Here is a 15,899-nt window from a genome sequence, read left to right as displayed (position 1 = left end):
AAAGTGTATTATATTGTTGTTGTTATTGTTGTAATTATAACTATTTTAGATTTTATTATAAAACTAATTTCAGTCTGGTAAATTGGTCTTATCCCAATCAGTGTTTGGTGGATTTATGGAAAATGATTCCTGTTGTTAATGGCATTGGGGGGACATTTGGAACAGTCTGCCCTCCACAATAAAGGAACTTCTTCTTTTAAAGGACAATTAAATGGCTCAAATCGAAGCAAAAGTGCGACCACTAACTGGACTTGAACTACTTGAACATTACTTTTTATTCCATTGTTATATCCTGTCTGGGCCTGATGTCCTTCTGAGTATATAATGGATTGTGCTGTGTGTCCTGTCTCTGCTATGTGTATTTTATCTATTTATTTGCCTCTTCATCATTTTTTTTATTACAGGTGAAAGTAAGCAGTTTATCTATAATCCGGCATGTTTATAGAGATATGTAAATATCGATGTTCATTAATGTGCACCGCCCCTATCTTAAAAATGAAGCATTATTATTATTAATTCAATTCAATTCAATTTATCATAACAAAAGTTATCTCAGGACACTCTACAGAGTAGGTAAAGTACATTGACTAAATTAATTTAAACATAAATAAAAAGCCTATTATTATTATTATTTTTAGTAGTAGTATTATTATTATTATTATTATTAGTAGTAGTAGTAGTAGTAATAGTATTATCAGTATTATTATTATTATTATTAGTGGTAGTAGTAATAGTATTATTATTATTATTATTATTATTATTATTATTAGTAATAGTATTATTATTATTTTTAGTAGTAGTAGTAGTAGTAGTAGTATTAGTAGTAGTAGTAGTAATAGTATTATTATTGGTATTATTATTATTACTACTAGTATCCCTTCACTATGGCCGCTAGGGGCTCGTGTCATAAATCCTCCCGTACGGGTTTTATTTTGAAGGCCCGGGGGCGGAAGTGCCGTTGTATAACCCGCGCTGTTGACGCTGGTGTTCCTGCAGAGAGCCGGAGCAGACAGACAGCTGAGAACATCCGCCGGAGGAGCAGACAGACAGACTGCGGGACGAGTGCAGCCGGGCGCAGGGACAGCTCCACGACGCACCGCTGACATGGGAGTCGAGATCGAGACCATAACCCCGGGCGACGGTAAAGCCACCGTGCCGACACGAACCGTGCCCGCGTCCGTGACCGAGCGCACTTAACGCGTTCGCATGAATGTGACACGGACGCAGCAGCGCCGCCGTGTAATTGCGTAGTGTTCTCGGTGTGTTGAGCGCCTCTTCTCTGCTCTCTCCACAGGAAGGACTTTCCCCAAAAAAGGACAGACGTGCGTGGTGCATTATGTCGGTGAGTTCCAGATAACAAACTTATCACTGCGCACGCACGCACGCACGCACGCACGCAGGGACGCACGCATTCTGCACATTTCGCCGCGGCGCTCGGTCATCCGTACTCGCGAAGGCCGTGCAAGTGGAGTGGAGTGACGGCTGCGGGCAACTGTCTTCCACGGCCGTGTTCAAAAAAAAAAAAAAAAAAGAGCCCAGCATGGTGATCCTGCGAGTGCCACAGCAAAACACCGTGCGCGCACCCACAAAGACGCGCCGGAGCGCCACTAGAGTACTTTTTTTTTTTGGAAACGCCGTGGAGCGCGTTAAAGTGTGCAGCAGCAGCAGCAGCAGCAGCAGCAGCAGCAGCAGCAGCAGCAGCAGCAGCAGCAGCAGCAGCAGCAGCAGCAGCAGCAGCGCGCATTTTACCCTCAACCCTTTTCCAGACACTGATTTATCACCGGGGCAAAGAGGCGCGACTGTCAGTCACCGACTCTAGGGCCAGGCTGCACGGGAATTTAACCCCTCCGCCGCGTTTTCGCCCCCCCCCCCCCCTCCCGGAGTAGATCCTCGGATGCGATCGTAGGCAGGAGGAGCGGTGCGGTGCGGTGCGGTGCGGTGCGGTGCGGTGCGGTGCGGTGGCTGCGTGTCCCGGGGATTCATCACTGCGTAAAATAATGCGCGCTCCGCTTCTGGGTCCGTCTCGGTCTCGTCGGGATCAGTCAGTCAGTCAGCGGGTGATGGGGTGATTTGTCCTGTCTGGAGAATTAACACCCAACCCGAGACGCAGACGGATCCCGCCGCGGGGTTCATTCACTCAGACTCAGACTCAGACACACAGACCAGACAGCGGGCTTTTAAATCCCGTCTGACTTCCAGCGCTTTCCCGTCTTTGTTGGAGTTTCTGGGGGAGGTTGGGGGGGTTGGTGGCTGCTTAGTTGAGCGGATTATAACCGTCTGGGTGACCGCAATAATGACACACTCACTGTATTAGTCCCATATTTCCTCCAGAGGAATATTTGAGTGACACTAAATATTTGAAGTATTCCCCTTTACAGCCCTATAGAAACATGGCAGTCCCTCTCTGCCTGTAGGGGCTCATAAGAGCTTTTGGTTTATTGCGTAAACACACAGCTATAGGACCATTATACAGACTTGTAATAGGGCTGTTAATGCTTATTTGCATTATTGATTAATGTACCAAGTAGGCATTTGGTCCATACATTGTCAGTGAATGAAGGAAAAGCTCATTACAGCTTTAAAATGTAAAGTTTTGACTGATGAGCCGTCCAAAATTAGGGATTTTCTTTTATTTTTTGGCAGTTTTTCAAGCCTTTTATTATTTAGGACAGACAGGAAATGGGGTGAGAGAGAGGGGGAGACATGCAGCAAAGGGCTCGAACCCGCGTCCACGGCTCTAACCACTGTCCCACTGGTCGTCCCCGATATGGAGTCGATGCCGATTTCTTTTTCTCCATCAGCCTTAGCCGATGGCCGATACGGACCGCCGATTTTCTTGAGCCGACATTTGGAGCCGATTCTACTTTACATCCTAAAAATTCCACAATGATGAAAACAAATGTTACGAGTCTCGATTTTCAGAAAGAAAGGAACATTTAGTGAACTCAGAAAGGCGTCTCCAGCGACACGGAGGTGCCTGTGGACGCCTGTCTGTAAAGAATGCGGTCACTACGGGGCCGCCGATGCCGATACACCTAATAAACGCAAATAAAACGTCTTTAAAACGTCTAGAATCAGTGAATATAATCCTTTTTTTTGCTAGAAAATGCATTTAAAGGATTAATCGATTGATGGTTTCAGCTCTGGTTATGTTGCAACGAGACTCACAGTCAGCATATATGGGCTGCGTACACTGCTGCGTACATGGCTGTTGGCACGCCTGCAGCTCAGCACGTCCATCGGCCTTAATTAACTGAAACTGCATCACTGGGCGCCTCGACTCTATTTATATGAGGCACGTCTATATTTCTTTACCTTTATTTTCATCATCGATTCATCTGTAGATCATTCTCTCGACTGATGACGAGCTGTTTGATTTATAAAATGTCACAAAACTGTGAAAGAGTTGATCAGTGTCTCCCTAAACCCAAGACGAGCCCTCGAATGTTAGTTTAACGTCAAAGAGGAGGAAAGAAACCGGAACATATTCACATTTAAAATTCTGTTTTTGTTCCTTAAAAAATGACTCAAACCAATTCATTGATAATCAGAATAGTTGTGTATTAATGTAATAATCTTTGCAGCTCCAGTTTGGTCCTAAACCAAAGTGTTAGACCAATAAAACAAACCTGGCTTAATGGAAGTGAGAGGATCGGCTGGTTTATGTGGTTACATCCTCTGGGGAACACGACTATCTGTACACAAATGTCATGGCAACCCATTCAAGTGTGGTTCAGACCAGTTCGTCTGGACCAAAGTGGTGATAGTGTAAGCCGAAATAGCTCAGTTGGGAGAGCGTTAGACTGAAGATCTAAAGGTCCCTGGTTCGATCCCGGGTTTCGGCAGCTGTTTTTTGGGCGGTAGTAGCTCAGTCCATAGGTGACTGGGCTGGGAACTGGAGGGTTGCTGGTTAGAGTCCCTGTATGGAGCGTGGACCGGGGCCTGGAGAGGTGCCAGTTCATCTCCTGGGCACTGCCGATGTGCTGTTGAGCAAGGCACCGAACCCCCAACTGCTCGGGGCGCCGGTCACTTGCAGCCCCCTCGCTCCTCGCTCTAATATCTCTCCATTGGTTGCATGTATATAATAGGTCCTGTCCGTGTATTTCGGGCCTGTGTGTGTGTGTGTGTGTGTGTGTGTGTGTGTGTGTGTGTGTGTGTGTTTGTGTGTGAGAGTGTGTGTGTGTGTAACATGAATAATAATAATAGAGTGAAAATTGAACTGCGGGACTAATAAAGGAATTCTTCTTCTTCTAAACCCTGGTACACGGTGCAGCATCAGCAGAAGAACGGCGTTTCAGATGGGTTCTGCTTCCCACCGTGCCAGACGATTATAAATGCGTCTGCACCTATTCTTAGTTTGGCGAAGCTGGTCTCGGCCCTCCCGCCTGGTAAGACAGACATAACCCTCTCTGTAACACAAGCCTCTGCGCTCCAGGATTATGTAACAGGACCGCATTTGGGCCTCTGGCAGTGAGGTATTATTCATGTCTTTTTAGGCATCGGTCTGTATCTTGCATCTTGCATCTTTCTTTTTGTTGTTTTATATATATCACACAAACTGCAGGATTTCCTCTCGGGGCTCGCCTCCCTTCCTGTCAGCCTTTGAAGCGGCCTTGAAACGCGACACGAGGCAGGATATTCCCTCGTGCGAGCCCTTTTAAATGTAGACGTCTGAGTGAAGATCAAAAGTGGCTCTGCTGGGATTCTGTGAACGCTCTGTCGGCAGGAAACGGCCGGCGTTTTAAGAACGTCAACACTGTATTGTTGGGAAATGCGGTGTATTTGCCTCAGAGCTCGGCTTGGACCTTTCAGCTCTCACAAATAATTCCATTAGGCTGCAATCTCCACGTCCTGAAGAGCACAGGACACCCACTCCACTACCTGAATTACAGGCTACATCTCGCCAGCCGCCCCCTGATGTGCCCGACAACATAACCGATGCTGCACCTCCCACACTACAAGCACACACACACTCACATCACACCAAACCATCACACACTCACACGCACACATCACACACACGCACATGCACATGCGCTGCCTTGCTGGTGATAATAACAGTAATAGCGCGTGCATAAATAGTCTTGGAGGAGGGCTTATTCGGCGGATTGATGCTTGCGTTTTCCCGACTGTCACACTGAAACCCACCCCGCGGACAGCTGCCACGGCTATTTCTGAGATCCTTGGAATCCCTTAATTTGCCTTCTCGATATACACACAGCGGGGATGGGTGTCAGACCAACTCGGAAGATGTATTTGTTTCCAGTGTGTTTTCATGAAACGTTAAAAATACAGTTTCTTAAAGAGAGCAAAGGTTTTCCAGCAGGTACGCTCGTATTGATGCGTCCTATAATCCTATAATGTCGTGCGTGTTCCAAAGGTAATGGATGGATTTTTCACCCACGTGATGAGTTTGTGCATTGCTGCCTCGCTTTCTTTCTAACTCTGCGCCTCTCTCCGACTCGTTCGCAGGCTCCCTGACGGATGGGCGTAAGTTTGACTCGTCTCGTGATAGGGACAAGCCTTTCAGGTTCAAGATCGGCAAGCAGGAAGTGATCCGAGGCTGGGAGGAGGGCGTCGTGCAGGTAGGCTGGAGAACTGAACGCGTACTGCACACATACGTTTATAGAAGTCAGTCTTTAAATGGCCTCATTCATTCCCATGTGGCTCAGTTCAGTAAACAGTCTCTGGGTCCGTCTCTGTCCTCTCACGCAGCATCACTGTTGTTGTTATGTGACACCACGGGGGTTTAAGGTCCGAGGTGGGGAGATGCCGACAAAGCATGCGGTTTGGCAGTCCAGACGACAACGCCACAAGGGGCGTTCTCAAATATTCCCACTCTGGGACCTGGTTACAAAAAAAGACAGTTGTCAGGCTCCGATAACGCCGGCTGCCTGTGGACGGTCGGCCTAAACGATACTGAAAATGTGCGGTTACAGGAAAACGGGTCCTCGCGTGGACGGGCCCTTAGTGTCTCTGCAGTGTCATTGCAGCCGGGGAATAACTGTAACGGCACTGTAGTGGCATTTTGGACCCATATATACAGTAATATATTTGTGACATCCCAACCGTACAGAAGGTCTGACGGCTCGTTTAAAGAAACAATTTCTGAATACGGGTTGTGTACCTTTTTACAATCAGGGACCTTTAATTCCTTTGGAACAGACAGATGGTAGGTAAAAGTCCTGCACCTAATTAGCTTTAACAGTCCTGGTTCAGAGGCAGAAATAATTCAGAATGCAAGACAGAAAATGTGTTTTTGCTGCCAAAAAAATTGTTCGTTGACTCCGCTGAAATACATTAATTTGTCGACATGGTGCCATTATGACGTTTTCACCCACGAAGGTTTCCATTAACACCGAAAACAGTGGGTCTTTATCTCACACACTCAGCCCTGCAGCATTTAGATGAGGTGAATGGAGTGCCCGTGTGCACGTTCTGTACATTCATGGTCTGTACGTAGTGTGTTAGTGGGTTAGAACACCACTCTTTTATCATTAATTAATTAATTCATCTTCAATCGCTTATCCCGGGTTCGGGGTCGCGGGGGGGCTGGAGCCGATCCCAGCTGACATTGAGCGTGAGGCGGGGTCCACCCTGGACAGGACGCCAGTCTATCACAGGACACATAGAGACGAACAGAGACAGACACCACCAGTCTTTTATTCTATTTGCAAACGTGTTTATTGAGCAATTGTGGAAAAAAGCCGTTACAAAAGGGCAACATACATATGCGCTTTGTACGCGCCAGTCTTTAATATCTTATGGCATCTGTTTAAAACGGCTTTTGATGATCACAGCATCAAATATTGTGCTTCATCAGTAGTAAGAGAAGTGTTTTCACCGTCACATTGGTTTATTATCCAACTTAAACTGCACCAACTGCATCACAATCTACTTAACTACACGTTATATCGCAGACTAGCTAATCCACATGACCCCTCTTGTCTCTTTCTCTCTTCTCTGTTTGTATCGTCTGTGTTCTCGCACCTTCAGATGAGTGTTGGTCAAAGGGCCCAGCTGACCTGCTCACCTGACTACGCCTACGGAAACAAAGGCCACCCGGGCATCATTCCTCCTAATGCTACCCTCATCTTTGACGTTGAACTTCTGGGTTTGGAATGAAACAAACTCATACCCTGTTTTATGTTTTGTGTGAGTAGTTCAGCTACTTTCTATCTGTTGGTTACTGTTACTAATCATCATTTAACATCCTGTCGCATGGTAAATGTCAGTCGATGACTCAGCTAATGTACTAACGCTAGTCACAATAGCTTGTTTTTTTCTATTAAAATAAGTCACAATATTAACGTGATTTTTATACATTTGTGTGGGGTGCTAAGCTATCAAGCATATGTCTCATGAACTACAGTTACACAGCTATTAGCAGTATTTACCAACTGAGAGAGCACACGCCACTAAAACTTCACTGAGCCTACTAACCCTGCTGGATATATGGGAAGTGGAATCACACACTTTACAGACCCTGTTACACTATATTTAATTTAAATAGAGGTACTACAGAGGGGAACAGCTCTCTAAGCTAGCGAGCGTACTAACTACCAGTTAGCAGCTATCTGCTAACCATCAGTTAACAATTATATGCTAACCATCAGTTAACAATTAACTGCTAACCATCAGTTAACAATTACCTGCTAACCATCAGTTAACAACTATCTGCTAACCACCAGTTAACACTTATATGCTAACCATCAGTTAACAACTATCTGCTAACTATCAGTTAACAACTATCTACTAACTTGATTTAGCAACTATCTGCTAACTATCAGTTAACATTACAACTATCTGCTAACTTTGATTTAGCAACTATCTGCTAACCATCAGTTAATAATTATATGCTAACCCTTAGTTAACAATTATCTGCTATCAGTTAACAAATACTGCTAACTATGATTTAGTGACTATCTGCTATCAGTTAACAGGTATCTAACTATCAGTTATCAACTATCTGCTAACTAGCAGTTATCAACGATCTGCTAACTTTGATTTAGCAACTATCTGCTAACTATCAGTTAACTATCTGCTAACTGTCAGTTAACAACTATCTGCTAACCATCAGTTAACAATTATATGCTAACCATCAGTTAACAACTATCTGCTAAATATCAGTTAACAACTATCTGCTAACTTTGATTTAGCAACTATCTGCTAACTATCAGTCAACAACTATTTGCTAACTGTCAGTTAACAACTAGCATATCTGCTAACTAGCAGTTAACAACTATTTGCTAACTGTCAGTTAACAACTAGCCTATCTGCTAACTATCAGTTAACAACGATCTGCTAACTTTGATTTAGCAACCATCTGCTAACCATCAGTAAACAACTATCTGCTAACTATCAGTTAACATTACATCTATCTGCTAACTGTCAGTTCACAACGATCTGCTAACTTTGATTTAGCAACCATCTGCTAACCATCAGTAAACAACTATCTGCTAACTATCAGTTAAAAACTATCTGCTAACTGTCAGTTAACAACAATCTGCTAACTTTGATTTAGTAACTATCTGCTAACTATCAGTTAACAACTATCTGCTAACTTGATTTAGCAACTATCTGCTAACTGTCAGTTAACATTACAACTATCTGCTAACTTTGATTTAGCAACTATCTGCTAACTATCAGTTAACATTACAACTATCTGCTAACCATCAGTTAATAATTATATGCTAACCATCAGTTAACAATTATATGCTAACCATCAGTTAACAACTATCTGCTATCAGTTAACAACTATCTGCTAACCATCAGTTAACAATTATATGCTAACCATCAGTTAACAACTATCTGCTATCAGTTAACAAATACTGCTAACTATGATTTAGTGACTATCTGCTATCAGTTAACAGGTATCTAACTATCAGTTATCAACTATCTGCTAACTATCAGTTATCAACGATCTGCTAACTTTGATTTAGCAACTATCTGCTAACTGTCAGTTAACAACCATTTGCTAACTGTCAGTTAACAACTATCTGGTAACTATCGGTTAGCAAGCTCATTAGCTTAGTTGCTAATGGAAGATAAGACACATTTTAACAACTGTCTCAGAAACACTCTAAAAATACTAAGGAGCGTAAATAAATGTGAATGTAGATGTGGGCCTAAGACCTCAATTTACTGCATATCACAGTATTTTTATTTGTGGTGACAGTTTAATATCACAAGTATTACAAAATTAAAAGGGACACTCCGCTCTAAACATGATTCGTTCTATTTGTAAGGGGACGTATCTTAAGAAAGGAAAAAGGATATTTTTATAACAGATGTGTTTATTGGCTCCAAAATAGGAATGGAAATGAGGTAAACGCCTCCTTGTGCTTTGGAGAGGAGTAGCCTAACCCCGTAATGTAGGTTCATTAGTTTATGCAATGTGAATAATTAATAGTAATAGTCATGCTGTTGTGTTTAGGTTGTGAGTGAAGCAGAGAAGTGCGACCATAAATGACAGCGAAACATGTTATGGTAGAGAACTCTGCACGCGGGAATCATAGCTCATTAGGGCGCGGACGCTTTGACCGACTACCTTCATCCTGTAGCTAGGTTTTGTTTTTTACAAAGGGTGTTAAACCAAAATCATTCCTACGCAAATGAGGCTTGTGTCTGCAAAAGCAACATACCAAGGAAAAGGAGAGCTATGCTGCTTCGCACTGAATATGTCAAGCTTCCAAAAAATGCAATGCTGCGGTACTTTGAGCCTCAAGGTCGAACGTGTTCCAAACTATTTGCTTGACGAACCTTGAAGTTAGGAAATTAAAACAATTTGGGCTCTTGTATATTCAGTGAGCAGACTCATTTTCTCCCACGGCCGTGTTGTGCATATTGAACCTCCTTTTAGTATGCTAAGTTAACCGTCTTGTTAATGTGATCCAGTTTGGTAATACACCGCTAAGTAATGTAAAGGTAATATAAGAAATCTCATTTTATAAGCATAAGTACAATTTGAAAGGAGCCAGTTGAGGTGGTTCAGGATCATCTGGTAAGGATGAACCCTGGGCGCCTCCCTAGGGAGGTGTTCCAGGCACGTCCAGCTGGGAGGAGGCCTCGGGGAAGACCCAGGACCAGGTGGAGAGATTATATCTCCACACTGGCCTGGGAACGCCTCAGGATCCCCCAGTTAGAGCTGGTTAATGTGGCCCGGGAAAGGGAAGTTTGGGGTCCCCTGCTAAAGCTGCTGCCCCCGCGACCCGACCCCGGATAAGAGGCTGAAGATGAGATGAGATTAATCCAAAGATTGCCCCCCAGTTTTTATATCTGCTATACATTCTTCTCGGGTCCTTCCTCCGTTTTTTGGGTCCTGATCAATACGCCTACACATCATTTACTCATTTACTGACAGCTAGCTAATTGGGACCAGGCTATTTCTGGGAACAAAGGTGTTGATTCCTTAAAATGACATCCTTGAAATGTTTGATTTTGACACAATGTGACGTCTCCAGACTCTCGTTCGTCAACTGTTCTTGAATTGCAGTGAGGGCGCTGTACCCAGCGTGCCGTCTGGCGGTGCAAGGGTTAATAGGGGTCCCCTCACGGTACACTTTTTATTCGTGATTCGTGTTTTGCCCCTTTCAGCTCAGGAGACGGCGAGACTCCACTTTCAAAACCAAAACCCACAAAGGGGTAATGAAGTCAGATGGAGTTGATGAGGTTAAAGCTGCTTAATTCAGGGAGAAACCACAGCAGTCGTAGAAAGGGCTGTGCTGTGAAGTCTTTTTTTTATGTGCGTCTGCTCTGCTGATGTAGACGTACTCCAGCTCAGGGCGGGACTTTGGAGTGGGACTGTGCAGCCGGCAAGCAGTTCATCGTGACCTGATTTAATCTGCCTTTCAAATTCATTTGTTGACTGCATCAGTTCATTTTTTGTTTTTTCATTTGGACCAAAGCAAAGTCAAAACCGCAGAAGACAGCCCGCTGAAGAGGGTTGAGTCAGAGCCCCGAAGCCCCGCCGCCTCTGTGCAGCAGCGAGTTTGGCTTCAAAGCTGCTCATTTAAATCGAAATGTATTCATATTGAAAGTGTCATGTGTCAAAATTAGAGAGAGAGAGAGAGAGAGAGATTTTTTTTCCTGGCGTGGACGAGAGAAACCGAGAGCAAGGGAGGTGACTGATGCACTAACACTGCACCACAGCCTAGTCAGATACGCTTTCACCCCCTATAGGCGGGTCTGAAAAAGTAGGAAATAGTGCTTTTAGTTTTAGCAGAGACCGTCTCAGGGGAATGATGCAGGACCATTCAAAAATAGGACTTGGCTTCTAACTGTTCTGTATTTATTTAGCTAAGAGTTTATTGGTTATCTTATACTGTATTTTTTATACGACCCTTGTGTTTTTGTGAGCTGCTGGAAACTCAATTTCCTTGCGGGAGTTCATCCAAAAGGGATCAATAAAGAGAAGTGTAAGGGCGCACTCACACTGTCCATCCATGCCGTGCTCAAGCACCTTTCACGGCTAAAGTCTGGTTCGTTTGACCAGTGTGAGCGCGCGCACGTGTACGAGCACGAGACCTACGGCGGTTCTGACATCATTTCCTGTGCGCCTGTTGGGACATAGAAAAAAGAAGGAGGGACCATGCGCGGACATTTAAAACAATGGCGGTGAAAGGTTCACGTTGGTGTGATGCGGAGGTGGAGTGTTTACTGCAGATTTGGTCGATGAAAAGATTCAAAAACAGTCGACAAGACGCACAAAAACTCTGAGGTCTATGGAAAGATTTGGAAACAAAGCCACGCATCGCCATGACGTCATCAATGCGTGTGACGTGTTACGGCGTGATGACGTATAGGCAGCAAGAAGCATTCTCCGAGGCCCAGGTAGTGTGAGTACAAACGGGCCTGGAGTGGGGGACAAGGACCCTAAAGCACGGGGCACGGGACGGATGGACAGTGGGAGTGCGCCCTTAATTGATTCCCACTTACCTTGCTTCTTGCTGCCTATACGTCATCACGCCGTAACACGTCACACGCATTAATGACGTATAGGCAGCAAGAAGCATTCTCCGAGGCCCAGGTAGTGTGAGTACAAACGGGCCTGGAGGGGGGGACAAGGACCCTAAAGCACGGGGCACGGGACGGACGGACAGTGGGAGTGCGCCCTAAGTCCAACAATACAAAGCTTACCGCAAATGCGAAGTATCCCTTTAACTGTAGATTTAGTAACTATGTGTTTAAACTCTTTGGATGTAACACCCGAGGTTTGCTATTATTTGTCCTTAATCTGGAATTTCCCCTCTTGTTGTCTCCACAGGTGACTTCCAACCCGAGCGACCTGGAGAAGAGCGAGGAAGGTCTGCACTTGATCCTATAAGAGGCTTGAGTCCATAGTTCCACTACTTATTTCATCAAACTCTGACAGTTTGCGTTATTTTGTCTCTGTGACCGAGTGCGTTATATTTTTCCATCATATTCTTCCTCCTTTAAAAACCCCATGGGCCATAACCTTACAAACCTCCGCGTTCTTACTCTCGAATTACTTTGAATTTGCGCTTTACGTTTTCTTCTCGTTCCGTTTTTTAGAAGTGTTAGTCGTGCATGGTTACGCCGAGAAGTACAAAATACCAATGAACCGCTGGCAGCGACATTCACCCCTTGTGAGTCGATGCACCCCGGTAGTATATAACGTTTTAACGAGAGCTGGTGCTTGTTGTGATACAGAAAAACAAAAAAAGTGTACAAAAGAAAATGAAAAGCACACATTTGTATCCCTTTCCTGCCGCAAATAAGAACAAACACAGGCTTAGTGTTGGATTTAGCGAGGCCTTAATGGTGCAAGACCACCTTAAATTTCTTTCTTTATCCTTTTAAATAGTTATCCTTGAAGTGGGAGCTCGCGAGGGGTAATTGGCGCAAGGGAGAACCAATCACAGTTGTAGATAGTTCCAACGCGTGCCTAAATGTTCTCCGCGGACACATGGTGACCACCTCGCCCCGTCTGCATGTCCTAGGCCCGATAGAAACCCTGTAGTGTGTACACGTTGAAAGCTTCGCGTCATTATTGCCTTCTCATCTCTTGAGTCTTTAAACCCCATTTAAAGCCATACACAGGTCGAACAGTGCAAAGGCGGGATTTGCGTTGACGCGCGTCAATTGGATTGGAAATGCTTGAAATTTACAAAAAGAAGGGGGGGGTCGAGGAATCACATTGTGACCTCCCCCCGTTATTTTGTGTAACCACTTCAATCGTGTATTTCTCAGATGCCGACTTTCTATCTCTGAGAATCATCATAGAGCTAATGTTTAACCCGTGATGATACATTTAATTTGCCAGTGTCCGCAAAGTACCGCACTGCCTAACTGAAGTCCGTGTTGCGGTAGAATAAAGAAGCGGACACGCGGGCGCCCCAGTGGTTTTGTATCTTGAATAAATCGTTTTAAATGGAGTTTAATGAAGGAACATGCTGGCCTGGCTGTCAGGTATGGACCGTGGCTGTCGATGTTACGTGTTGGCCGAGCTGCGACCGGTGCAGCAGCAGCAGTCCACCTCTGTACTGTGTAGTTATTTGCTGATACGTTACTGTATGCGGACTAAACCAATGATGACATATTTAAAATAAAAGAAGTGCTCTCCACTTGCCTTTGGTTTGTTTTTCTTCCCCTTGTTAACATATACGGGATGTGTTAACTCATCTCATCTTCAGCCTCTTATCCGGGGTTGGGTCGCGGGGGCAGCAGCTTTAGCAGGGGACCCCAAACTTCCCTTTCCCGGGCCACATTCCCCAGCTCTAACTGGGGGATCCTGAGGCGTTCCCAGGCCAGTGTGGTGATAAAATCTCTCCACCTGGTCCTGGGTCTTCCCGGAGGCCTCCTCCCAGCTGGACGTGCCTGGAACACCTCCCTAGGGAGGCGCCCAGGGTTCATCCTTACCAGATGATCCTGAACCACCTCAACTGGCTCCTTTCAACACAAAGGAGCAGCGGCTCTACTCCGAGTTCCTCACGGATGCTGAACTTCTCCCCCTCTCTCTAAGGGAGACTCCAGACCCCCTCCTGAGGAAACACATTTCGGCCGCTTGCACCCGCGACCTGGTTCTTTGGGTCCTGACACAGCTTTCATGACCACAGGTGAGGGTAGGAACCAAGACTAACCGGTAGATCCAGAGCTTTGCTTTCCTCAGTTCTCTTTTCGTCACAATGGTGCGGTAGAGCGACTGCAGCTCCGCCCCCGCTTCTCCAATTCTCCGATACTTTTACGGAGGTGCAATGCTGAATTACTAGCCTGCAATAGTTGTTCTTAATTTTTATAATTTTTTTTGAACAATAAAGATTTCTGTTTAAAGAGACACCGGGATCAAAGGGGTTAAAAAAATACCATAAAGCCACACTGGAAAGTAGTGAACAGTATTTCCATAATGCAAAAGAAACATTTCCATGTTGTGCCGTAGATGTCACCTTGGGTCATGGTTCGGTCCGCCGTAGAATGAAACCGTGTCCTCATCTTGTTTTTTTTTAACTTATTCAAACTTTATGATTTGACGGTGGGTTCACATTTAACGTTATTATGAGGGTTTTGAGGATTTCTCTGATCGTCATACTGTTCAGACAGCACAATCATCCTTTGTTGAGAGACGGTGCTGCGACGTTTCCCCGTTAGGCTTTGCATTTTATTTACAAAATGAACCACAAAAGGAAGATGTTTGAGATAAACAATATGTCGGGTTGGGCGTTTAACGAGTGTGTGGATCTGTAGTTGACATTACAGTTTGCGATGTGATCACTTGGTTGTTGTTGTTGTTTTTGGTACCGTGTGTTTTGTAAACCCATACGCGTCGGGTATTCAACCAATCAACCAATGAAGGAGTCTGTTATGGGCCACGCCTTTAGTTAAAACAGTCAGGAAGTCAGAAAAATACAGTAAATAACTGTCTGAAGCCAATATTTGTGGATTAATCTTTTATTATTCTTATTATTATTGGTGAAATAAAGTGAGAGACAAGGTGACGTGAAGGACAGATACCTCACACCATGTGGACTCTGTATGTGTGTGTGTGTGTGTGTGTGTGTGTGTGTGTGTGTGTGTGTGTGTGTGTGTGTGTGTGTGTGTGAATGAGAGGCAGATGGTATGGTATTATATACACACACATAATATGGCACAGAAAGATGATACAATACAAGCAAATAAGAGAATAAGGTAATGAATAACGAATACATGAGAGGAGGAGGAGGGAAAGAGACAAAGAAAAAAAAGATTATATATATATATATATATCGTATAATAAATATATTAAATATATATAAAAATAATAATGCAAAATGTGTATGTTATAATATATTAAATTATATATATATAGATAAATACAATAAAATAATTAAATGAATAGTAATAATCTGCAATGTGACATAGTATTAATATATTACAATGACAGGTGAATATATAATGTTATAATATATATTTGTGGTTATATCTTAAGATATATTCCTCACTCACTGTGTAATTAATAATCTACTCTCACACACCCGGACACCTATCTTCTTCTTTTCTTTGTGCAATAACTTAATCCACCACTTAAGTGCAATAATTTAATATTACTGCTTATTCCTGTCAAATACAGTCAAACATATTTGATCTGATACATTTCCTCTACATTTATGTGTGTGTGTGTGTGTGTGTGTGTGTGTGTGCGTGCGTGCGTGTTGGTGTGTAAGCTTGTCGTTTTTAAGGTCTAGCCTATTCTTTTTGATGCTTTTAATGTTAAATGACTTTATGCACTTTAAGGGATTGTACTGTAAATGTCGTTGTACTGCTACAATGACGATAAAGACAATTAAATTCAAAACAAAGCCCCAGATGCAGAGAGTTGCCACCGTACTCTACGGGGGAATTGTTGGGTCTGTGTAAATCATAAATAAGTCATAGAGTGTGGTCTTTACCTACTCTGTAAAGTG

General features: G+C 44.0%; 1 protein-coding gene across 1 annotated transcript; it reads left to right on the top strand.

Moving 5' to 3' along the window:
* The first annotated feature begins 1,008 nt into the window (after window positions 1–1,008).
* Window positions 1,009–13,579, top strand: fkbp1ab (FKBP prolyl isomerase 1Ab). Its single transcript, XM_083920141.1, has 5 exons — window positions 1,009–1,141; window positions 1,295–1,342; window positions 5,473–5,585; window positions 6,997–7,155; window positions 12,266–13,579. Exons 1-4 carry the CDS (start codon window positions 1,105–1,107, stop codon window positions 7,123–7,125), a joined length of 327 nt encoding a protein of 108 aa, XP_083776267.1. The 5' UTR covers window positions 1,009–1,104; the 3' UTR covers window positions 7,126–7,155; window positions 12,266–13,579.
* The last annotated feature ends 2,320 nt before the right edge of the window (window positions 13,580–15,899 follow it).

This window comes from Echiichthys vipera, assembly GCF_963691815.1.
Source record: "Echiichthys vipera genome assembly, chromosome: 9".
NCBI classification, from domain to species: Eukaryota; Metazoa; Chordata; class Actinopteri; order Perciformes; family Trachinidae; genus Echiichthys; species Echiichthys vipera.
This window is presented reverse-complemented; position numbering and strand designations above follow the sequence as displayed.

What these genes read in the sequence shown, in the direction of transcription:
- fkbp1ab (XM_083920141.1), top strand. Translation starts at nt 1,105, where the DNA reads ATGGGAGTCGAGATCGAGACCATAACCCCGGGCGACG. An exon ending in GACCATAACCCCGGGCGACG is followed by an intron (nt 1,142 to 1,294) that starts GTAAAGCCACCG and finishes CTCTCTCCACAG; the next exon opens with GAAGGACTTTCCCCAAAAAA. An exon ending in GTGCGTGGTGCATTATGTCG is followed by an intron (nt 1,343 to 5,472) that starts GTGAGTTCCAGA and finishes ACTCGTTCGCAG; the next exon opens with GCTCCCTGACGGATGGGCGT.